The 24,934-nt window shown below is 51.9% G+C and overlaps 1 protein-coding gene and 1 pseudogene across 7 annotated transcripts in view; one reads left to right on the top strand and one right to left on the bottom strand.

The window, feature by feature from the left end:
• The first annotated feature begins 1,267 nt into the window (after positions 1-1,267).
• The window catches only part of PODN (podocan), a 29,814-nt gene continuing 6,147 nt past the window's right edge, over positions 1,268-24,934 (top strand). For 2 of the 7 annotated variants that reach the window (XR_010113204.1, XM_034965442.3), the window contains exons 1-8: positions 1,268-7,906; positions 15,388-15,754; positions 17,124-17,217; positions 20,196-20,260; positions 21,464-21,573; positions 22,793-22,949; positions 23,288-23,403; positions 23,968-24,625. Coding sequence is in view for 5 of the 7 variants with exons in the window: in XM_034965442.3 (XP_034821333.1) it covers positions 7,818-7,906; positions 15,388-15,754; positions 17,124-17,217; positions 20,196-20,260; positions 21,464-21,573; positions 22,793-22,949; positions 23,288-23,403; positions 23,968-24,625 (1,656 nt within the window). In the remaining 2 variants the exon portion in view is untranslated. Of the gene's footprint in view, positions 7,907-8,786; positions 9,158-14,190; positions 14,428-15,387; positions 15,755-17,123; positions 17,218-20,195; positions 20,261-21,463; positions 21,574-22,792; positions 22,950-23,287; positions 23,404-23,967; positions 24,626-24,934 lie in introns of those variants that run through there. The other 5 variants (XM_063607472.1, XM_063607480.1, XM_063607456.1 and 2 more) reach the window with 5 other exon arrangements.
• On the bottom strand, positions 18,700-18,995 carry LOC134731107 (HIG1 domain family member 1A, mitochondrial-like; annotated as a pseudogene).

The raw sequence follows: 24,934 nt of genomic DNA, 5'->3' as shown, positions 1-24,934 counted from the left end.
TAGTGATATGCTCAGTTTCCAAGTGACGAATATAGAGCAAGCACATTAGCTAATACAGGTCTAAGCTAGGTCATCTTGCACATGCTGTTCTCTGTGCCTGCCCTCACTATTTTCCCCCTCCCCACTCTTGCCCCCCACCACACAGTTCACTTGGCAAATTCTCTTCACCCTTCAAGACCTACTTAGGTACCTTCGCTTTCAGGAAGCTGTCCTGGTTTGTTACACAGTAGAGCTAATCATTCCTTCCTGGTCATTTGTTTCTCTCTCCCACCCAGTAGAGAGGTTCTTAAAGGAAAGGACTGCCTCTCATGCATCCATTTTGAGATCTCCAGCATAGTCTTGGCTTATTGTTGTTAAATGAATGAAGGAGATAGGCGAGTAACAATTTTATATTCACAGAGGGAACATTTCTGAGGATGAGAGCCTAGTCACAGAATTGCATTCTCCGTTACAAAGACTTTTTGTAGCCCTGATGATGAAAGAGAACATTAAAAATTTTTCCCTTAGCCTAACTTTTCCTAATTTTTCTTTGAAAATATTTGCAGCTTCCCATAACAATCTTTCAACTTCAGACTGAAACATTTGGAAGTAGTAAGAAAAATCTGTTTATTAATGGTCTTTTTATGTTTTTGAAAACAAAGTGGTGGCTGGGTGTGGTGGCTCATGCCTGTAATCCCAGCACTTTGGGAGCCTGAGGTAGGCTGATCACATGAGGCCAGGAGTTCAAGACCAGCCTGGCCAACATGGTGAAACCCCATCTTTACTAAAAATTTAAAAATTAACCGGGTGTGGTGGCACACGCCTGTAATCCCAGCTACTCGGGAGGCTGAGGCATGAGAATCTCTTGAGCCAGGAGATCACTGCCACTGCACTCCAGCCTGGGCGACAGAGTGAGACCCTGTCTTAAATAAATAAATAAATAAAAAGTTGCCTGGTGGGTTCTTTCTGCATTAAAATCATTAGTCTTGTTGCTGTACTTTTTCAGATGAATTCACACTCTCAGATTTCTACAATTTTTGTTGGATGTGTAGAGGAAAAATAATGGAAAGCATTGCTAGCATGTCAAGTCCATGTAGAGGTGGGGGTATGACAAAGGAGTCAGTGAGGAATTTCAGGTCAAAAAGTCCTGTCTCTGCCTCCTGGAAGCTAAGTTAGGGTAAGGCATTTAAGCCTCACCAGCATTTAGTTTTAGTTTCTGCCTCTGCAAAGGAGAGACACTGTTGAATTTTTTTTTTTTTTTTTTTTTTTTTTTTTTTTTTTTACAGTCAGTCTCATTAGACTGTATACATCTTGAATGCAGTAACTCTGTTACTCATCTCTGTGTCTCTAGTATTAATGCAGCATCCACCAGAGCAGCATCAATAACTGTTTCTCGGACAAATAAGGGTTAGACAATGATCATTAATGCTATTTTTAAATTGTAAAATACTTTGTGAAAGGGTCAATCACATATAAATATAAGTTTCCTCTGTTTTCCCCACATGTCATCTTAGAAAAAAATGAAATTAAATCCTACAATTAACAGCTTTATCTTCTGAAACTTTAGCAGTCTGAGAAAACAGTACATTTGGCTGGGCACAGCGGCTCACACCTGTAATCCCAGCACTTTGGGAGGCTGAGGCGGGCAGATCACCTGAGGTCAGGAGATCGAGTGCATCCTGGCTAACATCGTGAAACCCCGTCTCTACTAAAAATACAAAAAATTCGCCAGGTGTGGTGGCACATGCCTGTAGTCCCAGCTACTTGGGAGGCTGAGGCAGGAGAATCACTTGTACCTGGAAGGCGGAGGTTGCAGTGAGCCGAGATCGTGCCACTGCACTCCAACTTGGGCAACAGAGCAAGATGCTGTCTGAAAAGAAAGAAAGAAAGAAAATAGTACATTTAGAACAGCCTGGTATAATGGGAAAACTTTGGGGCCCATCAGATGTGAGTTTTGTTTCTACCTTTGGCACTTACACAACTTTGGGACCACCTTGAGCTAATAACAAGGAAAGACTCTGAGACTTTCTCCCTCTGTGAAAAGGGACTCATAATGTCTGCCTTCCTGGTTGTTAGGAAGATGAGCAATTGCAGTTGTAATATGTCAAGCACATAGTAGGTACTGAGTAGATGCTGCAAAATGTTATTTAAGGAATTTTATTAACATGAAATTTATTCATTGGAACATTTTGTGATAATCTTTTTTTTTTTTTTTTTTGAGACAGAGTCTTGCTCTGTCACCCAGGCTGGAGTGCAGTGGTGCGATCACTGCTCACTGCAACCTCCGCCTCCCTGGTTCAAGCAATTCCCCTGCCTCAGCCTCCCAAGTAGCTGGGACTACAGGCGTGCACCACCACACTCAGCTAATTTTTTGTATTTTTTTAGTAGAGATGGGGTTTCACCATGTTGGCCAGGATGTTCTCGATTTCCTGACCTTGTGATCCTCCCACCTTCTGCCTCCCCAAAGTGCTGGGATTACAGGCGTGAGCCACCGTGCCTGGCCCATGATAATCGTTTGAGTTCACATAATCAGCTGGCTTCAGAATGAGGACAATTTGCTTTTATTAACTGTTTACATCCTTATGTTTTCCTCAAGAACCATTAAAATTTAATGGTCTCTATACTTAAGTGAATGGATATAGAATTATTTAGTTTGACTTTCAGAAGGTTTGCATTTTAGCCAAAGATTAAATTCTAGCTGCCCATGCCATGATTACTTTTTGAACAGAAAGAAGTCACTTGATGTTATTGACTAGGAAAAAAAATGGTAATCAGCCAGATGGTACCTCTGGGCAAATTACTCTGTGGGAGTAAGCTTGTTTAGAAACCACACCGATATGAATTAGGAATGTTGAGTATGGTACTAAACAGCTAATGAGGGGCTTGAAAGATTTATGAGCTATTAGGAACCACAGCCATATCTGGCCAAATTTTAGAGTTTTTCTCAATAGAGAGTTACAAAATCTTCTGGAACAGTCTCGTATTATATCTATCTGGAGACTGCTGCGAACAAACAGCTCTTTAGTTCTTGGTAAGAACAAAGAATATTGGGCCAGATTTCTGGCCCCTAAGAAATGTGGAGTCTGATTCCATTTGGCTGGAAGTTTAGTTTGGTATGGAATTTTAGCCAGACTTCTAGGGGAAATAATTTTTAAAAAATGTAACCAAAGCTTATTGCAAAAAGTCATGTGCATTTGGTCTATCTATCCTATTAATGGTCATTTAAACACTTTGTAAATATTCACAGTACTGTTTCCAGCAGCATGTAGTAAGTGCTTGACCTTTTTGTTTCTGAATTTATGGCCATAAACTTTTATGTAGAACTGGGGGAAATTGATTGTAGTCTGCTGTTTATTTAAATTGCAGGTAGTTGTCTAACCAACTACCAAACAGTGATTTTTTTTCTCTCTCTGGAAGTTGTTGTGTGATTCACCTTTTAGAATATGGCACCTTCTGTTGTGTACAGAGCACTCTGTTCAAGATTAGACACTTTATTGGAACAGAAATAGAAAATAATTTGACACGAAGACACAGTAGTATAGGAACAATTGACTAGGCAGGCTGAAAGAAGACTTAAGCTTAGCAAAATGATACCCAAACGCAGGGTGTGATATCGGTTCACGAATATTCGAAAGATGGAAAGACCAAAGAGGGAGAGGAATTATTTTGCTTAGTTATTAGAAGTAAGGGGAAGAAATATAGAAAGAGAAATTTCAGACTGAATACCATTGAATTTCCAGACAATAAAAATCAGTCATGAGTGGACTAGAAGCTCCAACCACAGAGATGCTTCTAGACCCACATGGCAAAAACAGGGCATTTCATTGTGGGAGATGTACCTTAATAGTGGCTGAAAGATCATCTGAACAGGAGAAAGTGGTATTTCATTGACAGCCGCTCTTGAGGATTTCTCCTTTGCAGTTGATCAAAATCTTTTTTTCTTCTATATGCTAGAAAGAAGACTTGAGATCTTTTTGCTTACTTGTTTATACCCTGACTGGTTCATAACTTAATTTGGAAGAAACATGACATACCTTTGGAAGAAACAGTCTTCAAAAGAAATGAGAATTCAAAAGCTTCAAGTTTTTGTAGTATGAAAGTTGTCTGAATTTGTTTTTTGTCTTTTTTTCATCCATTTTTATTTAGCTTAAGGTAACAGCTAGTTGGCTGGCTACAGTGTGGGAGACAACTCTCACTGGAGTTGGAACCTGAAGACTGAGTTTGAATTCTGACTCAAGCACTCATTAGCTGGGTCACCTGAGCAAGTTGCATATCCTCCCTGAGCATCCCTTTTCCAAAATAATGGGGCAATAACACCATCATGTTTGCTGTGAAGATCAAGTGAAACAGTGTGTGGGAAAGTGTGTACCAGTTTTAGTTATTCATGTTTGTTTTATTTTCTATTGTTGATGAAACAAATGATCACAAAGTAGTGATCATAAATTTATTATCTAACAGTTCTGTAGCCTAGAAGTCTGGTTGAGTTTGACTGATTTCTTTGCTCTGGGTCTCACAAGGCTGAAGTCAAAGTATTGCTGCCCTGGGCTCCTATCTGGAGGCTCCAGGGGAGAAGGTGGCTCTGCTCCCACATTCATTCAGATGCTGGCAGAATTCTGTTTCATGCCGCTGTAGGACTGAAGTCCCTGTACCATTCCTGGCAGCCTACGGGTGTTTCACTTTCTAGAGGCTGCCTTATTCCCTAGCTTATGACCCTCTTCATCTTTAAAGCTAGTCAAGTCCTTCTGATGTTTCAAATCTCTCTGACCTCCTCTTCTGCTTCATCTTCTCTCTCTCCAGCTAGAGAAAGTTCTCTGTTTTTTAGGGCTCATGTGATTAGGCCCACCAGGGTAATCCAGAATATACTCCCTATTTTGAAGTCCGTAACCTTAGTTACATCTGCAAAGTCACTTTCGTCATGTAACATATTCAAAGGTTTTAGGGATTAAGGTGTGGATATCTTTGGGGCGGGGTTGGGGGGTATTCTTCCTATCACAGTGGTATTTTAGGGTGAGAGAGGAGAGCTTGCAGAACATGAGATTCTTGCCCTGGAGGACTCACAATCCAGTGGGAGAAAGAGGAAAAACAGCAAGAAAGTTCCAATAATAAAGAGTCTATATGAGATGTTATAGCAGCCCAGGAGACTCCTTGTGTACTTGACTTGGACTGAAGATTTTTCATTATTCTCTTCTTGTTCCCTGAAGAGTCTTGCCTTCATCAAGGTCCTTCAGATGGAATTCATATACCCCAAACACCACCATGTGATTTGATTCCTTAAATGTCCAGAAAATCAAGCTGCTGCCATAGCTATTTGGGACTTTACTGCTTAATAAGATCTCAGCCCTCAGCTCAAAGTAGGAGGAATTATTTTCTTCTTTGATGATGAGGCATAACAAGAGCTCATTGTTCCTTATCTCCTGTTTCTCATCATCAAACCCCACTGAGAGCCTTCTTGTTCTTTACTCCTAGCTCTCTACCGTATCAATGTATGTCTTTCCTCCCTCCTCTTTGGAGTGTTCTTGTTTCTTATTGTTTTGAATTAGAAGGCACTTTCCCTGGGCAGTACAGAGGTTACTGTTTAATTCTTGCCACTTGTCATTTCTATTTTAATAATGTTTCCTGGCTATTTGGTCAGGTCTGGGTGATAGTTTTGCAGTAATAGCTACCATTTACTGAGCACTTACCATGTGACAGGTACTATGTAAAGTTCTGTACTTGCATTCTCCAATTTAGACATACTGTGAAGTGTAGCTACTATTTTATATTCATTTGAACCTAGCTAGGATTTGAACCCAGCTCCAAGCTTAAAGCTTGTACTTGACACTATGTACTTCAGTAATATCAAACAGGAGCTGAAATTGAGGGGCAGCATGAAGGAATTGAAGCAGCACAAGTAGATTCAGGAAACCTCAATTTCAAACTCTGCCTTTACAATCCTTCTGAAAGAGGATTTGCTTCTAGAGCACCAAGGTTGCCTCCATTTTTCCACCAGAGACACTCAAAGTGATTCCTCCTGCAGCTTGTATCTATAGTAGCAGCCAACCACAAAGCACACATGGGCATTTGCTCAGCATTCCATAGAAGAGCCTATTTCTCTGGGAGGTGGTGAGTACTGGGTGTGTGGTGTGCCGTGTAGCTGGACCCTGAAACACCTTGGCCTTAGCAGTTATAAGTATAGAGAATATCTTCCCCACAGGGTTAGGATGATTAAGATATTTTAAGGATTTAGGATGGTGCCTGTCATTTATTAGGCACTGAGTATGTGCTGGCTCTCATTGTCCTAAACGATTTTTAGTCCATGAGTATTCAAGCTAGTAGAATCCTGTCCTTTTAGCTCTACTTGAATCTAGGCTCAATGTTCAGGAGAAGACACGAGATGCATCTCTGTTGGTCCAGGTCCAATGCTGTGAATCATACCAACTCTTGTGAGTTTGAGCTCCAAAAGGACTGGAATTTGAGGCCAAAGAAGGCAAAATATTTTCCCTCCCCATTCTTGCTAAGTTCTTGGGTTGTTGGTGTAATGGAAACAGACAGTCCTGGGTTCAAATCTAGACTCTACATTTGCCTACTCAAGTTACCTGCCTGTTTCCATCATGGGAAGAACTTGGGCTGTGGAGAAGGGTAAACCTTCAAAACCCCAGCTCTGCCAGTGAATGGGCATTTTACTCAGTCAAGTATCCTTTCTGAGGCCATCTCTTTTCTATAAAGTGGGGCAGCAGCAGTTCTTCCTTTGCAGAGTTGTGAAGCAGAGCATAATGCATGTGGTATAACCAGGCTGCCATGGGGGCAGCAGCCAGTGAAAGGTCTGGAGCTGCTTTACAGGGGCCATTCATTCATTCACTCATTCAGGTTAAGGTTGAGCAAGGGGTCCCACGTGTGACTTACGCATCCTTCCCCCTCTTCAGTGGGAGGGCAGCCAGGTGAGGCAGCTGTGGATGCCCTGCCCACAGGCCAGAGCAGGTAAGGGGAAGAGGCTTGCTACACAGTGGAGGTGCCAAGTACCACCTAAGCCCAGCCGCATTGCCTGTTCCACCGCCGAAGGCCCTGGCGCCAGTGTTGCTTCAGCTGGTAGTAGTTAATACTCCTTTACTTGGAAACATTTTCAGTTCCTGGGAGCAATATGGTGGCGTGAGGTCTCACTGTTCACCCGCCCTGTTTCTCTGTGACTGGGATCTGCATGTCCCCGACTCCGGCCCAATTTACCATTCTTCAAGGCTCACCAGGCTGTGGGCCCAGGGCCAACAGGGATGGGAGTGGAGGGTGGGGTGGAGCGTGGGGAACTTTTCCGGGAAGAGGCCCAGCAGGGTCTTGGCTGGCGGCCCCATTAGCCACGGCCCAGGACCCCAGGGTGGGAGAGTGAACGGAAAGGTACTCGTGCCTGGAGCGGTTGCAACATCCTCCGTAATGAGGGAGATACAGCTCAGAGGCACTGGGTCGAAGGACCCCTCTCCCCAGCCCTCCTTTCAGGTGTCGGGGCCTAAAGGGGGTCCAGTTCCAGTGCGGAAGGCTGGGAACTAGAAAGCGTCGCGGACCAGACAGCCCGCCTTCCCGGTCTCCCGGGTGGGGGTTCGGGGGGCGTGGTGCGGCGGCCGGGGCTGAGAGGGGTCGGTGCGGCGGCTCTGCCTCCCCGGGGAGTGGGGCCCGGCCAAGTCCCGAGCGGGGAGGGGCAGGCTTTCTCCTGCCCGCGCCTGGGGAGACCCTACGCCTGTGTCCGAAGGAGGCCGGCGTCCAGCAGATGCTCGCGGGGGGGGTGGGGAGTGGGGGAGGGGGGCGGGAGAGAGGCGGGGAGGAGAAAACCCACAACAAAACTTGCGTCGCGGAGAGCGCCCAGCTTGACTTGAATGGAAGGAGCCCGAGCCCGCGGAGCGCAGCTGAGACTGGGGGAGCGCGTTCGGCCGGTGGGGCGCCGCTCGGCGCCGGGGCGCAGCAGGTACAGGGCGCTGGCGGCCGGGGTGGGCCGAGGGGCCGGGGGCTGAGCCCGGGCAGCGCACTCAGACGTCCCCGCCTCTCCGGATGGCTCCAGCAGCTGCCTGGGGCGGGCCCGCAGCATCTCACCCCCTCTGTAGGACCCTGCACCCAGGGCACGGCCGGAGATCTCCTCCTCTGGAGTGCGACCCCTGCGCAGTCAGGACCCAGGCAGGGGCCTTCTCCTCTCTGAGCAGAGGCTGGTCCCCGTCCCCAGGCCCCTCCCGCTGCGCACATCTGGAAAGAATCTGAGGGCGGATGGGGGCGGGGGCTGGAGTGGGAGGACGCCGGCGGGCGACAGGGAATGTGGGGGGCAGGTGGAACTGTGTAGGGGCGGGGACCCCTGTCATGAGAGCCTGGGCCCGAGGTATCCCCGCGTCTTTCCACGTCAACTCATCAGGCCCCCTAGCGACTCCAACCTCCACCTCTTTATAGATAGAGAAACTGAGGCCCAGAGAGGGGCAGAGGTCTGGCCCCAGGGCGCGTCGGACGCCGGGTGGGTCCCCTCCGGGGCTCGGCTTCCCCGGCCACTGTGCCGCCCCAGCTTAGTGCCAAACACTAGTTGAGCTAAAGGTCTCAGCTGGCGGCCTGGAGTCCGTCTATCTGTCTACGCGGCTGCTTCCCAGCCGGGACAGCTGGAGGGAGGAAGGGGTGGGGGTCCGCGAAGCGCGAGGAGCGAGATCCGCGCCTTCCTGCGAATGCAGCAGAAGCCCCAGGTTCCAGGTCCCCGAGCCACAGCCCGGCCTGGGGCGGGAGACGAGATCTTGGCGTTGGAATACCTGACGCGCCGTCAGGTGGAAGAGGAGGTGGTGGCGGGGCAGCGAGGCTCCTGGCAGCCTCGGGGGCTGGGGCTAGGAGAGGCAGCCGCAGCCTTTTGGAGAGGAGCAGGCGCGGCAGCAAGGGGCGAGCACCCTGGCCCCGGTGCGCGCGGCACTGACTGAGCTGGTCCGGGAGGCGCGGAGGATGCTCACCCAGCGCTTGGAGTGAATTACTGACCTGTCTGCCCTTCGATTACCGGCTGGCCAGGGAAGGGGAAGCTGTGGTCTGCCCTGCTCCAAGAGGCACCACTGGTGTGAACCGGGAGAGCCCCTGGGTGGTCCCGTCCCCTATCCCTTCTTTATATAGAAACCTTCCACACTGGGAAGGCAGCGGCGAGGCAGGAGGGCTCATGGTGAGCAAGGAGGCCGGCTGATCTGCAGGCGCACAGCATTCCGAGGTGGGTCACTCAGAAGAGCCCGTGGACTGCCCTGGGAAAGACCAGGGGGGACTACTCTGGGGGTTCTGCTCCCTCATGTCCACTCTTAGGGCCCAAGACCCAGTCTACTCTAGCCTAGAGTGCAAGTTGAGGAATGTCAGAGTCACACGACTGTTTTCATGTCATCTGTGGGAGCACACTTTATCCCTTCTGTCTGAGTCTAGGATAGGGGATTACTAATGGTGGCACTTTTAGGCTTGGTGTAGTCATACATGCGAGTGCTGGCCGTGTCCTGCTTGGAACCCTTAATGAGTCCCTATCACCAACACTAGCATGGCGGTGGAGGCCCTTGGCCACCTAGGCCTCCCGCCCTGTTGACCCTTCCTTAAACACACGTCCCTCTCCTCTAGCCCCACCCCTACCTTTTGATCACACCCTACCTCTGCCTGGAGGGCTGTTTCTCCCACTTCGTCCACTTGGAGAACTCCTGCTCGGTCTTCAAGGCCAACTCAAGGCTCTGGGCAGGAGTCAGAAGACCAACATTTTACTCTTGGCCTTGGCTTTAACACACTAATTTGCAAACTGGGGGAGTCAGAGCAGATCATACTGCAGATCTTTAGATCTTTTCCAACTCTGCCTTTCACAAAGTCGTTCATTCAGCAAACATTTCCCCAGCACCCACTCCATGCTTGGGGAGACAGGGGAGGCCCAGCTGAGACTTGAAGGATAAAGCCAGCCAAGGTTGCTGTGGAAGCACCCAGAAACACCCTAACCCAGCCAAGGGGGCAGGAGAGGCTTCCCTGAGCAGGGGCATTTCAGCAGGAGCTTTCTAGGGATGGGCAGCAATGCCAGCCCTTTGTGCTTGAGCTCCAAATCTGCAGAATAGAAAGACGAACATGTAGTCCCAGGATTTCTATTAGAGTCAATAAGATGCAGCTGTTTGGGGCCCAGCACAGAGCAGGTGGTCAGTTGATTTGTACTGAATTTGAGTGGAGAAGGAAGGTAGTGCTGAGGGCTGAGGCTCCGCCTCTTGATTTGGGGCTCCCTTTCCCTTCCTTCTTCTAGTCCTACCTTAACCTCACACTTTGGGCCTTGAGGTTTGGTTCCCTGGTAGTGGTCAGGGGAGACAGTGGGTCCCACTTACTTTCTCAGTAACAGTAACCCCTGGTATGTCACACCTATTTGATGCCAGCGGTGACAGGCTGAGACTGCTATTTCATTTAATTCTCACAAGTAGCTCCCAACTCCATTTCTTAGACTAGTTAACAGAGGCTCGGAGCAGTAAAGTGGCTCATCCAGGTTTACACAGCAGTCAGAATTGGAACCCATGCCCTTCTGTCTCTAAAGCTCTCCATATGAGAAACACTCACTGCTGGCTGAGCTGCCCCGCTGTCCAGGGGTTTGAGATGTTCCTCACCAGGTGGACTTGAAACTCCTGGAGACCAGGGAGCTCCCCTGTTCTTCCCCACACACCTCCCACATGGCTGGGTACACAGAAGGGGCCTTGGGGGGCTTATCTTGCTCCATTCTTAGAAGAGCAAGGCTGGGTACAGTGGCTCATGCCTGTAATCCCAGCACTTTGGGAGGCCGAGGCAGAAGGCCAGAAGTTCAAGAACAGCCTGGGCAACATAGTGAGACCCCATTTCTAAAAATAAAAAATTAGCCAGATGCCAGGTGTGGAGGCACATGCCTGTAGTTTCAGCTACTCGGGAGGCTGAGGTGGGAGGATCACTTGAGCCCAGGAGCCCAAGGCTGCAGTGAGCCATGATTGTGCTACTGCAGTCCAGCCTGGGTAACAGAGGGAGACCCTGTCTCAAAAAAAAAAAAAAAAGAAAGTTGGAAAATTTAGACTCAGATGGGTCAGTGGTATGGCCAAGGTCACACGGCAAACCAGGTAGTAGGGCTGGACCTTCCCAGTGCCTCACAGCCCTGAGAGTGGCTGGCGAAGCTGGAGGGACCACTCTCCAAGCCCTGTCTGTCCTTCCTACCTCTCCCTCCATTCCTGCAGTCCAGCACCTCTCTCTCTGCCAGGGGCAGGCCCCTTAGCCCTCACCTGTCCCAATTGCACAGCCTCGTGTCCACCCACAAACCTGCCTGTGTCACGCTCCTGCCTTTCAGTGGTCCTCGTCTTCCAGTGATAAGGACCACACTCCCTAACCTGCCCTTCACGTCTCTACTTTGTGGCCTGGGCTTGTGGCGACTGTGCATTTTTGTATCACTCCTAGTCCCTATCCCCCACCAGACAGTCTTGTGAGTGTGAACTGTCTTGCCTCTGGGCCTTTGCACACATTGACCCCCTTGCTTGTATGACCCTTTCCCTTTTGCCTGGTAGTCATCCCTTAGAATGGGATTATAATACTCAGCTTATACATAATGCTGCAGACCAGCACTGTCCAATAGAAATGTAACGTGAGCCACAAATGCAAGCCACATATGCAATGCAAAATTTTCTAGAGGTCTTTTTTTTTTTTTGAGACGGTCTCACTCTGTTACCCAGGCTAGAGTGCAGGGGTGCGATCACGGCTCACAGCAGCCTCAACCTCCTGGGCTCAGGTGATCCTCCCACTTCAGCCTCCTGAGTAGCTGAGACTATACAGGTGCATGCTACCTCACCTGGCTAATTTTTTGTATTTTTTAGAGAGACGAAGTTTCGCCATCTTGCCCAGGCTGGTCTCAAACTCCTGGGCTCAAGTGATCTACCTGTCTCAGCCTCCCACACTGGGATTACAGGCATGAGCCACCTTGTCTAGCCAGAAGCCACATTTTAAAAAGTAAAATGAAACTGGTAACATTTATTTAACCTGTTCAAAATATTATCATGTAATCAATATAACAATAAATGGGATTTGATGTCATTAATATTAATATTAATAAGGTATCCTACTTTTTTTTGTACAACGTCTTTGAGATCTATGGACACTACATTTTACACTTACATCTCTATGTGGACCAGCCACATTTCAAGTGCCCAGTAGCCACATGTGGCCAGTGGCTAATGGAGTGAACGGTGCAGCTGTGGGCCTCTGAAGGACAGAAGCCACGCTGAGTCTTCTGTCTGGGTCCCCTGCTTCCTGTCATGCTTGGCCTAGGGGAGAGCAGCGTAGCATTGTTGATATGACGTGGGCTGGGAGCTCAGCTTTGCCACTTAACAGCTGTTCACTGGCTGACCCCGTTGGGCTCAGCTCTCTGAGTTGTAAAGTGGTGATGATAACATTTTCAGTACGGTGCAGAATGTTAATATAAATTCAATATTTTTATGGATACAGTTTACAGATTTTTACAGATACCAAATGGAAGGTGAGGAGGCAGAACAGCCTGCCTGGTACGTGCACAGGATATGTGAGACCAGAGCTCCTTCCCCTGGATTCTTCTCCTTGGCCTTCTGCCCTGATTGAATTTGGGACCTGGGCCTGTGCCCACACTCTCGCTCTTAGAACCCCGGACTACAGTGGGGTCAGATGGGCAAGTGGCTAATGGCTGTTGAGCTGGCTGTGGAGTTTATGATGTGCTATGGGAATGATGGTCTGTAGACTGATGTTGGGTCAGGGGCAGGGGCAGCAGGGGTGTGGTGGAGTGAGCGTAGGGCTGGGCTGCTGTGGGAGCCAGTTGCTGCTGCCGACTGATCCCTGGAGCCTGGAAGCTGCAGGTGTGCCGGGCTCCCTGGTTCTCTGCCGGGCCAGTGGCTGAGACCTGAGTCTCCATAAACCATGTGGATCTGTAGGGTCAAGCAAGCCTGGCTGCCACCCCTCCTGTCTCCTCTAGGGCCTCCTACTCCTTGGGACCCCTTTTACGCTGCCCCCTCACCCCCAGTCTGGGTGGGCAGTGGTTATTGGTACCGGGGTCTGTTGCCCCCTCCAGATGGAGGACAGGGATCTTTTCCACCTCACCTGTGTCCCCAGTGCCCAGTACAGGCCCAGGCACAAATAGGCCCTTACTTCAGAGAACTGGGTGAACCACCAAGTGAGACAAAGTGGTATCTGAACTCCCACAGCCACCACAGGGCAGCAGGAACTCAGAGGCGGCTACGATGTCTGCAACATCTTCTGGGAGGAGGTGGGCCTGGGATTGGGTCAGAAAGCCCAAACGAAGGGCCAGGCCAAGTGACTCATGCCTGTAATCTCAGCACTTTGGGAGGCAAAGATGTGAGGATCACTTGAGGTCAGGAGTTTGAGACCACCTGGGCAACATAGAGAGACCCCATCTTTACACAAAATTTAAAAATTTGGCTGGCACGGTTGTGCACCCCTGCAGTCCCAGTTGCTTGAGAGGCTGAGGCTGGAGGATCACTTCAGCCCAGGAGCTCAAGGTTACAGTGAGCTATGATTGCACCACTGCACTCCAGCCTGGGTGACAGAGTGAGGCTTTGTCTAAAAAAAAAAAAAAAAAAGCCCAGCAAGATCTACAAGATCTAGACAAGGGAAGGAAAAGGAGCAGCAGCAGAGGATTCTGGAGTGAGCAGTGGTGTGGCAGGGGTGCAGACCATGCCCACGGAACAGACAATTAGTGGCAGGAAAAGCTAACGTTTATTGAGCACTTACTATGTGCAGTACATGCATTTCACTGACCCCTCTCAGTCTTCCCAAAAGGACAGTGCTGTTATCATCCCCAAGGATGGGGGAGAAAGCTGAGGTTTAGATGATTATAGTCACATAAGAGCCAGAGCTGAGGCCAGAGCCAAGGTTGCAGCCCTGGCCGCTAGCTCCAGTCATTAACATCATTGTCAAGCTCCCCAGTTTACAAAACCCTCCTAGGCCCAGGGTCTTACCAGACCCTTCTAGCTGCTTTATGGTCACGGTTTCTGATCTGGTGATGGGGAGAGAGGCTCAGCCTGAGCCAGTGCTTGTGGCCACTCAGCTCAGGAGTGAATGTCCCCCTTGCTGGAGGCATCCACAGCAGGTCCTTGCCGCTGTCCCTGCTGCTCACTTAGTGCAGCATGTTGCTGTGTGTCATTGCTGCAGTGGTGACAGCAGCTCCTCATCACCTAATTGCATCACCTTATCACCTCATCACCTAAAAGCCAGGTGCTTTGCATCTTATCTTACTCCACAGAAGCAGTGTGTTTAGATGTATTATCTGCATTGTACAGACAAGGAAACTGAGGCTCAGCAAGGTCAGAGGTGGGACTCAAACTGGGATTTGCCGGACCTGAGAGTCAGTGAACCTGAGCTACCAGCATGTCTTATCAGAGCCCAGAGATGTCTGAGTCCCTGTAAACAGAAACCAGGAACCCACCAAGAGCCAAGCCTACGCCACGGGACTGCTGGGACAATGGCATCTTTCAGCGTCTTCCTGTATGGGCCTGAGATCATCCCCTGTACCCCATCCTTGCTGGACCCGGGGGCCATGCCAGGGAGTGGTCTCTGGCAGGTGGCAGTGGTCACTGAGCACATCAGGCCCTGGTGAGGGCAGCTGAGGGGATACACATCAGGAATGGGAGGCCATGAGGGCAGCAGCAGCTGTAGTCGCTGATGCTTTCTCTGTGCTGGGCTCTGGGCTTGACCTATACCCAGACACAGAGAGTTGCTCACAGCTCTCTGTGGGAAGAAGATACCTTTGCTATTCAAAACCCAACCCAACTAATGCTAAGCTCTGGGTGAACACAGTCATGGGGAGCCCTGGGGCATCTCAGTGTCCTGCTGCTCCCCCTCTTCCCATGTTCATAGCACTGGAATTGGTTCCCAGAAAAGAAAATGCTGATTGCACAAGACAGAGGAAGGGCACTCTAGGCAGAAGGAACAGCATGTGCAAAGGCCTGGAGGGAGGAGCTATTCAATAGTCCTGTAGAACTGGGGGCAGTTGAGGGGACAGTTGGAAGAGAGTCAGGACCAAGTCAGGAAGACCTGAGAATGGCGAGCTGGAGAGCCGGGATGCACCCTGCCAGTGCTGGCTCACCATGGCCTGTGGCTGCTGGAGGAGGCAGGGGGTCTTCCCAGTGCCAGGATAGCAAGGGCTCAGCACAGTCCAGGTCGTGTCTCAGCTTCCCCTTCTAGGAAATAGGGGTACAGACTCCTTAGGGCCAAGCCTGCTGCTGAATGAAGGCTGCAGAAGGTTTTGCAGACCTGCCAGAGGACAGGGCTTTACCTCGTCCCCCGCCTCTGGAGGGCAGCCTGGTGGGGGTTGGGCAGGTGCGGAGGGCAGCAGTCAGTCATCGGCTGGGCTCTGAAGACAGTCCAGAGTGGGCCCTGCTTTGTGCTCGGGAGGGCCCCGTCATGACTTTCGAGGGCCCCAGCTGTGTCCACTGTACCTCACAGGTTCCGTCAGCCCTGGCGCCCAGGCGCATCTGACTCGGCACCCCCTGCAGGCACCATGGCCCAGAGCCGGGTGCTGCTGCTCCTGCTGCTGCTGCCGCCACAGCTGCACCTGGGACCTGTGCTTGCCGTGAGGGCCCCAGGATTTGGCCGAAGCGGCGGCCACAGCCTGAGCCCCGAAGAGAACGAATTTGCGGAGGAGGAGCCGGTGCTGGTACTGAGCCCTGAGGAGCCCGGGCCTGGCCCAGCCGTGGTCAGCTGCCCCCGAGACTGTGCCTGTTCCCAGGAGGGCGTCGTGGACTGTGGCGGTATTGACCTGCGTGAGTTCCCGGGGGACCTGCCTGAGCACACCAACCACCTATCTCTGCAGGTGAGGTCGGCGTTGCACCCGTGGTCACGGGGGCTGCCCCACACACCCTTGGTTCCCATCCCAGAACCCTGACACTCCCAGCAACCTGTTCACCCAGAACCTCCAGTATGTGCGGCTCTCCACTCCCAACCACAGGGTGCTGGGGCAGGTCAGATTTCTGGGGCCCTGGCCGCACCAGGTGACACCCTCCTGGTGTCCCAGTCACGGAGCACTGTGATAGTACAATAAAACCCACTTTGCTCACTTAGAGTCCAGGCTGGGCCCAGTAAGTCGAGCCAGGCTCTGTCTGAAAATGGACACAGACCTGCCCAGCAGCTGACCCTCTGAATGCACAGCCACCATTACACGGTCAGGAAAACCAGAGCAAAGTAGACCTGACAGAATACTCTGGGGCCTCGGAGGATGGAGCGCTGTCTCCAGCCAAGGGGCAGGCTAGAATTTGGAATCTTGAGAGGTGGGACACAGTGTCCAGACCAGGAGCACCCTGGAGTGCAGGTGCACCCATCCTCACCTTGTGCGGCCCAGCAGCCCTAGGGAGATGGAGGGGCTGCGGCACCCGTTCCCAGAGGCGATCAGGCCTGGTGCGGGAGAGTGACTTGCCTACTGGCATCCACACTGGTGGGTCTGAGCTGGCGGCTGTGGGAGCCCAAGGCCAGGGCAGCCACTGAGAGAAAGGGCCACATTGAGGGCAGCTCTTACTGTTGGTTCCTTTGCTCTTTCATCCACACATCAACTCTCTCAGGCGCCTGCACTGGGCCTCTGGTCCTGTGTAGGGGCTGGGCATGGAGGCAGGGCTCGGCGTTCCCTGCCCTGTGCTTACAGTCAGTGGCGAGGCAGAGACTTCTTAAACAGATAGAGGCACCAGATGGAAATGGAAGGACTGTGTGTGTTGCCCAGAGCAACCTCCTAATCCAGCTCCAACCCAACCCAGAAAGGCTTCTGGAGGAGGTGGTACCTGCCCCAGCTTTCCATTCATTCCAAGTGGAGAGGGGACTGCAGGGCCAAGGAGGGGAAGGAAAAGTGGTTTCTGGCTTGGGGAGCAGCTGTGGTTGCCTGTCACGAGGTGGGAACGCTCCAGGAGCACGCCTGGAGGAGATAGCATGTCGAGTTTGAACTGCCCATAGATGTCCACGTGTGGGCTCCCTGAAGGCAGGACCCACACTCCTGTTGTGATCACTGCTGTGCCCCAGAGCCCATATGCAGACCTGGCCCAGAGCTGGCACCGGGGGTCTGCTGCCATGGGGGAGAATTCCAAGGGAGGTGCCCAGCAGGTGGACTGGATTCTAGGACTGGAGCTATGGGTAGGGAATGGAGTCCAGGGCACACCCCACTAGGCTGATGCTGCTTCCTTGCGGCCCCTACCCCCTAGAACAACCAGCTGGAAAAGATCTACCCTGAGGAGCTCTCCCGGCTGCACCGGCTGGAGACGCTGAACCTGCAAAACAACCGCCTGACTTCCCGAGGTGAGGGGCCACCCAGAGCCCAGGGTCAGGGGCACCAAGTGGGGCCTTGGGGGCCTGAACGATGCTGGGTGCCCAGGGGGAGAGCTTGGCCCTGCGGATCTTGGGGTGTGGATGGAAGAGAGCAGGACCGGGCCGGGCTAGCAGTGGGGCTGCATGAGAACCAGCTCCACACGGGCAAGGGGGCTCCCTATTGTTGCCTGAATACTACACAGATATTTCTTTTTTTTTTTTTTGACATAGTCACGTACTTTAATAACAATACATATACCATGTTATCACCATGGAATGTAAATTCAGGTTAGACAAGAGAATTTCACGAGTGTAATAACATTCTGTGGTATATAAAAGTTTGTGTATACTGTCTGGCCAAACCAGCATATGCTCATAAGTCATTCATCAATTCCATTACAGGTCATTTGTTTAGTTGAATGTTTATAAGCAAAATAAAATAAAATAAATAAAAAATAAAATAATATAAAATAAAATAAAAATAAAATAAAATAAATAAAAAATAAAAATAAGCAATGCACACATTTTTAAAGCATTCACTTACCTTTGCATGAGTTAAAATACAGGATTCTATTTCAAGATGACATTTAAAAATGATTCTAACAGCAGCAAAAATATAATTCTGCAATTACGAAAGAACTAAACTAGAATCCATAAGTTATTTTCATGTTTACACTTGTGATTCTTTAATAAATACTATTACTATGCAACTCTATTGTAAACTTTCTAAATTTGGTTTAAACACACACATAGATAGTATCAGTTGTGGGAGGCTTTACAAGTTATATTCCATGCACTTTTGGACAGAGTTCTAAAAGAGCCAACCAGTCCACAAGACAGGCAGAAAAAAGTTAAATTAACTGGGGCAAATAGGACCCTTATATAACATCCAACATATGAGATTCTGCAGCAACTGGGAGTACGTCAGGGTTGGCCTGGACAACCCCAGTGCCCTCCCATCCTTGTGTCTCCAACCCTTTCTCCTCCTTGGACTTGAGACTCAAAGGTCTGCCTGCCTCCTTGACATTTTCCCTAGACGTCCCTGTCTTCTTTATAACTAATTTCATCTGAACAGTTTAAGAAGGTGGACATTTCAACACCATCAAGCGCATTCAGGTGACATGTTTCAAGATGTCTAACTAGGCCGGGCGTGGTGGTTCACGCCTGTAATCCCAGCATTTTGGGAGGCCAAGGCAGGTGGATCGCCTGAGGTCAGGAGTTCGAGACCAGCCTGGCCCACATGGCAAAACCCCGTCTCTACTAAAAATACAAAAAATTATCCCGGCATGCTGACAGGCACCTGTAATCCGAGCTACTCAGGAGGCTGAGGCAGAAGAATCACATGAACCCAGGAGGCGGAGGTTGCAGTGAGCTGAGATCACACCATTGCACTCCAGTCTGGGCAATAAGAGTGAAAAAAGCTGTCTAACTAAAGCAAGCTCCTCCAACAAGACCAAGACAGCATCTCTCCTTCTAAGGCTTAGGATTTGCCCAGAATTCCTGATACATGGACTAGCCCATACCAACAGTCATGGCTCCTATAACAAAGCCTTGAGCTGCCACATGCATGTGGATCAGATGAAGGGACATTTTCGTGTTTCCCATGCTCTTCAATTTGTGTAATCCCTATGCAACAATGGCTGCAAAACCTGCCATTCCAATGGGACAAATGGTGCCTCTTTAGCTTTCTGAAGAAGTTTGGATCCCTGATCTTCACCATGTGAAAAATGGGAAACCTCTGTGTCTGCTGACATAGTGATTGGTTGAAGGATCTCCCTAGAGCGAGAAAACCTCTTACACGCCAACCAGCTTCTGATCCCTCCCGTGCACCCCAGGCAGGTGTTTCTAAGACCTGGGGGATGCGCAGGAGAGAGGCTTCAGAGAAGCTGAGCTTCCAGAACCTTGTCACAGGATCTTCGGTTCCGAGGGCCTTTAGAACCCAAGAGTTGTAGAGTCCTCACATTTTAAAAAGATTTTTTTTTCCTGATGACGAAAAAAACATCTGACTGGGATAGAAACTTTGTAAAATAAAATGGAAAGAGAAAATTTCTCATAATTTTGCCACTTGGAATTAACTACTATTGACATTTTGGTAAATTTGTTTCCATTTTTAAAAAATCAGCTTTCTTGAAGTATCATTTATATACCATAGGATTTACCCAATTTGAAGGTATAATTGGCTGAGTTTTAGTCAGCGGTGCAGCCAGCACCACAGTCCAGTGGTCTTTTTTCCTTTGTGTTTTAAACTCGTGGCTGAACACATGCTATGATATTACAGCCTGCTTTGTTTCTCTTAGCCGTCGGCTCAGCCGCCTCTCTCGTGTTGCTAAAGCCTCTCATTGACCATCATCTTACATAGTGGCAGCAGGGTGTTCCATGGAGAGACATGCCAGTTTATATAACTGTTCCCTCTTGTTAGATATGTGGGTGAGGTCCAGCATCTGGGGGTCTTGGAGCCCAGAAACGAAAGTCAGAGGCCAGCCTGGCAGGGCTCCCGGTAGCAGCCGAGTCCTGACACATCTGCCAGATGGAGCAGGGGTGAGCCAGGTGGTGAGGAGGCCCAGAGCCGCAGCCCCACCCTGCATGGAGCCATTCCCGGCCCGGCCCCCCTGCCTGTGGATGGGGCTGTGACCTTCTGGGGCTCTCCTGGAGGGGAGCACTTCTTTCTGGCAGGAAAGGGTCAGGCTGGATGCTCTGCTGCTGGCCTGACCTCTCAGGGGTCATCCCCACTCAGAGCGAGGAGTTAGTCTCTCAGTAGACAATAACTGCCTGCTCCTCTGAGCCTGGGCTCATGTGAGCAAGGAGAAAGAACAGGGCTGGGCAGGCCCCCCGACTGCTTGGGAGGGGATCTGAGCTGCCTCTGCCTCCCCAGTCCTGGCAGGCGGGTGGGGGAGGAGGGTGGGCGCTTGCTGTGCTTCCCTGTAGCGTCTCCTCCATCCAGGGCTCTGACCGATGCCTGTCCTTTGAAGGGCTCCCAGAGAAGGCGTTTGAGCATCTGACCAACCTCAATTACCTGTACTTGGCCAATAACAAGGTGAGGGGCTTGAGGCAGGGTGGGGGGTTGCTGCCCTGTCCTCCAGGCATTGTCTTCCCTGAGTTCCATGAACTTTCACCAGGGCCTTTCTGGACTCCCTGCTGGGTCCTTGTTGCTGCTCAGACATGGCCCTGGGTCGGGGGTGGGGGAGACACAGACCCCATGCCTATAACTCAGGGCATCAGAGTGTGTCAGGTCATGAAGACAGAAGCCAAGGCCCACAGGAGTGTAGAGGGGGAAGAGCTTGTCCCCACTGGGGAAGGCATACCTGGAGGGCTTCCTGGAGGAGATGGTATTTGAGCAGGGGCATGGAGGGTAATAGGATTCTAGGCAGGGGCCCCAGGGTGGGGGGCACTGCAGTAGAAGGAATGTCATGAGTGAAGGCACAAGGGTACTCATGTTCAAAATATTTGGTGTGCTCCAGAGCTCTGTCCCAGCCCCTTCTCTCTCTGAACTCTCTGGAGGTGACCTGTGCCCTCCCAGACTCTGTCTCCCATCTGCATCATGGCCGTGTCCAGTGGCTGTCTCCAACTCTTTCTGCTCCTTGGACTTGAGACTCAAAGGTCTGCCTGCCTCCTTGACATTTCCCCTAGACATCCAGTGGAAGGAAGCTACAGCTTCCCGCCCGCAGCACCCAGACCCAGTCCTCCTCTGTCATCCCAGCTCTGCAAGGGGGCATCTCCAGCCACCTACAGCCCCACTGGTCCAAGCCACAAATGGTGCCTCTGGGCCCTGAGCTTCCTCACCATGTCCAGTCCCATTGAGGTCCTCAGCTCTTACCGCACTGGCCCCCATCCCTCACCTGGACGCTTGCCTCCTCACTTGCCTCCTCACTTGCCCCCCATTCTTGGAGAAGCCAGAGCAACCTTAAAGTCACACCCATCGCTTCTTGGTCTTTTGGCTAAGATCAGGTGTAAAAGCCACAGCCACCTCTGCCCCTTATCCACTCGGGATGAACCCAGGAGGACGGGCAGGGCAGGGGACAAGTCCTGAGGGCCTTGAATGCCAAGCTGAGTGCTGAGGACAGCCAGAGAGGTTTTGTTTTTGTTTTTGCAGAGGGGGTGGGACAAGTTTCAATTTGAGAAAGATGGCCTGGTTGCAGGGAGACACAGTGAAGGGGCCCCGGTGGGCAGCAGGCAGTGGGACCCACAGCTGGCCTCTGCTCCTCCATTGCTCTTTCGGCCCCAACTCTTCCCTTCCCAGCTGACCTTGGCACCCCGCTTCCTGCCAAACGCCCTGATCAGTGTGGACTTTGCTGCCAACTATCTCACCAAGATCTATGGGCTCACCTTTGGCCAGAAGCCAAACTTGAGGTCAGAGGTCGGGGGTGGTCAGGGCTCGGGCTGGGGCAAGGGGAGGGGCTGAGGTGGAGGCTGCCATCCTGTGTGAGGCAGAGACAGGTCCCGAAGGAGGCCCTGCACTCAGGGCTGTGGTGGAGGGACACCCAGGGGCCCTAACAGAGGAGGACAACTCGGGCCAGGAGGTGAGGACAGAGAGTGTTGTCTACAGGAATTGTGGTGAACCAGTGAGGATGTCCCCACTTTCCCAGCCCCTGGGGAAGGGGAGCATCTTTCAACAGGCAGAACTGCCCTTCGCTGAGCTGCATTGGGAGGAGCAACCGCCCCCCAGCATAGGTGTGCGAGAGAGCAGTGTGGTGCAGGCGGGGTGGGGGGCTGCCGGGGAGCCGCCTCCAGGACAGTTTGGGGGCTGAACAACCCCAGTAGCCCTTCCATCCCTGCGTCTGCCATCTCAGTGACTCTCTCCATCTGTCTGAGGACCCAGGACCACTGTACACGGCCCCATCCCACAGACAGAGGCTCAAGACGGGCCACACAGCAAAACTGAGCTGTGTCTGTCACAGATGACCCTTGTTCCTTGTCTTCCCTCCTTCTAGTATGTTGGCTCCACGAGGGCAGGGTCTGTCTCATTGGTCATGTCCACTGTTATGCCCTCACTCTAGAACAGCTCTGGCATCTCATATATATATTTATTGATACACCTTTTATATATATATGCATATATCTCTATTTAATATATTATATTACATAATATATTAACTATATATTTGCTGAATGGATGAGGGCCACCTCCTCTGAGACAGGCCCTGTGCTGGCACTAGGGCCAAAGAGGCAGGCAGAGATAGGCCCTGTGTTTAGGAAGTCCTAGGAACTCAGAGCCAGGCTGCGTGGGGTTGACAGGCAGGGATGAAGGGGCCGCGAGTCAGGCAAGGACTCCAGGGCTGAAAGGGTCAGGGGTCAACTGAGACCTTGAAAGGCGTGGAGGGGCCTCTGCCAGGGGTCAGGAAATCCTATTTCTCCCGCTAGCTTATGGGACCACCTGTGGTGGGGCACGGCCCCTTCTGGTCCTTGGTTCTGTCAGCTGTGTAGGCAACATCTGAGGTGCTTCTAACTCTGTACCCTTGAGTTTGGATGGAAGGAGAGCAGCCTGGGCAAGGGTTTAGAGGCTCACCAGATGAGCTGGCGCAGGGCCTGGGGAGCCCAGGTGGGTGAGGACCTGTGCCTTGACCCCCAGGTCTGTGTACCTGCACAACAACAAGCTGGCAGACGCCGGGCTGCCGGACAACATGTTCAACGGCTCCAGCAACGTCGAGGTCCTCATCCTGTCCAGCAACTTCCTGCGCCACGTGCCCAAGCACCTGCCGCCTGCCCTGTACAAGCTGCACCTCAAGGTGGGCAGGGGAGGGGTAAGGAGGGGCACAGCAGACCCCACGGCCAGGGCACTGGGGCAGGGGCCTGCAGGAGAAGAGCTCAGGCCCACATGGGCACAGGTGCTGCCCAAGTGGGGCCCTGGGGCTGACAGCAAGGAGTCTACTGTGGAGAAGTGGGCAGAAACCGGGGCACCTGGCCAGTGGGTTGTGTGTGGCGTTGGTGGCCCCACACCTGGGTTGCTTCAGGTCTGGGTGCCTTCCTGGTGGCTTCCCAGACTCCTCTCCACACCTCATCCCGAGGCCCTGACCTTGCCCTCGGCCCTCCATCACACTCTCCTCCCTTCCCTTCCATCCCCCAGAACAACAAGCTGGAGAAGATCCCCCCGGGGGCCTTCAGCGAGCTGAGCAGCCTGCGCGAGCTGTACCTGCAGAACAACTACCTGACTGATGAGGGCCTGGACAACGAGACCTTCTGGTGAGTCCTTGTCTCACCAGGTCCTTGGCGTGACCACGGGGCCCGGGAAGCTCCTTCAGGGCCAACCATCCAGCCCAGCCCAGCCCCTCACGCACGTCCCCTGCCCACCTTCCCTGGAGAAGGAACTTTAAGCCTTGTGCCTCTGTTGACATTTCTGTCCCTGGGAACAAGGACTATGTAGAAGTAAGGCCTTCCAAGATTCCAGTGAGGCAAAGAAGCGTTGGTGGAGGCTGGCTTCTTGGTGCGAAATACAGACTCGGGCATTCTTGCTGAAGGCAAATGCATTTTCATTTTTCTAAGGGACCAGGGTAGCCATAAAAGGCTATCAAAAGGTTAAATAGTGGTCTTCAAGTAAACTCCTGTGTGTCAGAAAATGCCGGATCCTTCCTACACCAGAATATCATTGAGTCAACCCAAGGAGCAAGGACTGAGGGCCCACAGTCAGTGAGCAGCAGAGCTGGGAGGAGCTAGTGGCAATTCCCCAGCCACATCTCTTGGGAATCGTGGTGGAAACGAGCACAATATGGGCTCTTGCCAACCGTCCTAATTCCCTCCCTGCCCCAGGAAGCTCTCCAGCCTGGAGTACCTGGATCTGTCCAGCAACAACCTGTCTCGGGTCCCAGCTGGGCTGCCGCGCAGCCTGGTGCTGCTGCACTTGGAGAAGAACGCCATCCGGAGCGTGGACGCGGACGTGCTGACCCCCATCCGCAGCCTGGAGTACCTGCTGCTGCACAGCAACCAGCTGCGGGCACAGGGCATCCACCCACTGGCCTTCCAGGGCCTCAAGCGGTTGCACACGGTGCACCTGTACAACAACGCGCTGGAGCGCGTGCCCAGTGGCCTGCCTCGCCGCGTGCGCACCCTCATGATCCTGCACAACCAGATCACAGGCATCGGCCGCGAAGACTTTGCCACCACCTACTTCCTGGAGGAGCTCAACCTCAGCTACAACCGCATCACCAGCCCGCAGGTGCACCGCGACGCCTTCCGCAAGCTGCGCCTGCTGCGCTCGCTGGACCTGTCGGGCAACCGGCTGCACACGCTGCCACCTGGGCTGCCTCGAAATGTCCATGTGCTGAAGGTCAAGCGCAATGAGCTGGCTGCCCTGGCACGAGGGGCGCTGGCGGGCATGGCTCAGCTGCGTGAGCTGTACCTCACCAGCAACCGACTGCGCAGCCGGGCCCTGGGCCCCCGTGCCTGGGTGGACCTCGCCCATCTGCAGGTAAGCGGAAGGGAGGGGGCTGAGCCATGCCCATGGAGGGGGGTACTGGCATGGCTGCCCTGAGCCCACCTGTCTGAAGGGTGAGGAGAAGGGCTGGGTGGTGAGGGAGGTTCCTCTGGTATGGCCAGGCTGAGCTCATTCACCTTCAGGTATCTGCTGGGGATGCTGGCTAAGGCGAAGCTAGGCCTTAGGGGAGGCAGGAGGTGGGTCAGGCAGAGGGTGTGGCTGGCATGCCAGGGTGAGCCCAGCCCACCTGCAGGTATAAGAGTGAGGGGCAGAGTACAGCTGGTATGGCCAAGTTGAGCTCAC

The sequence above is a fragment of the Pan paniscus genome, chromosome 1 (genome assembly GCF_029289425.2).
Source record: "Pan paniscus chromosome 1, NHGRI_mPanPan1-v2.0_pri, whole genome shotgun sequence".
Classification (NCBI taxonomy): Eukaryota; Metazoa; Chordata; class Mammalia; order Primates; family Hominidae; genus Pan; species Pan paniscus.
This window is presented reverse-complemented; position numbering and strand designations above follow the sequence as displayed.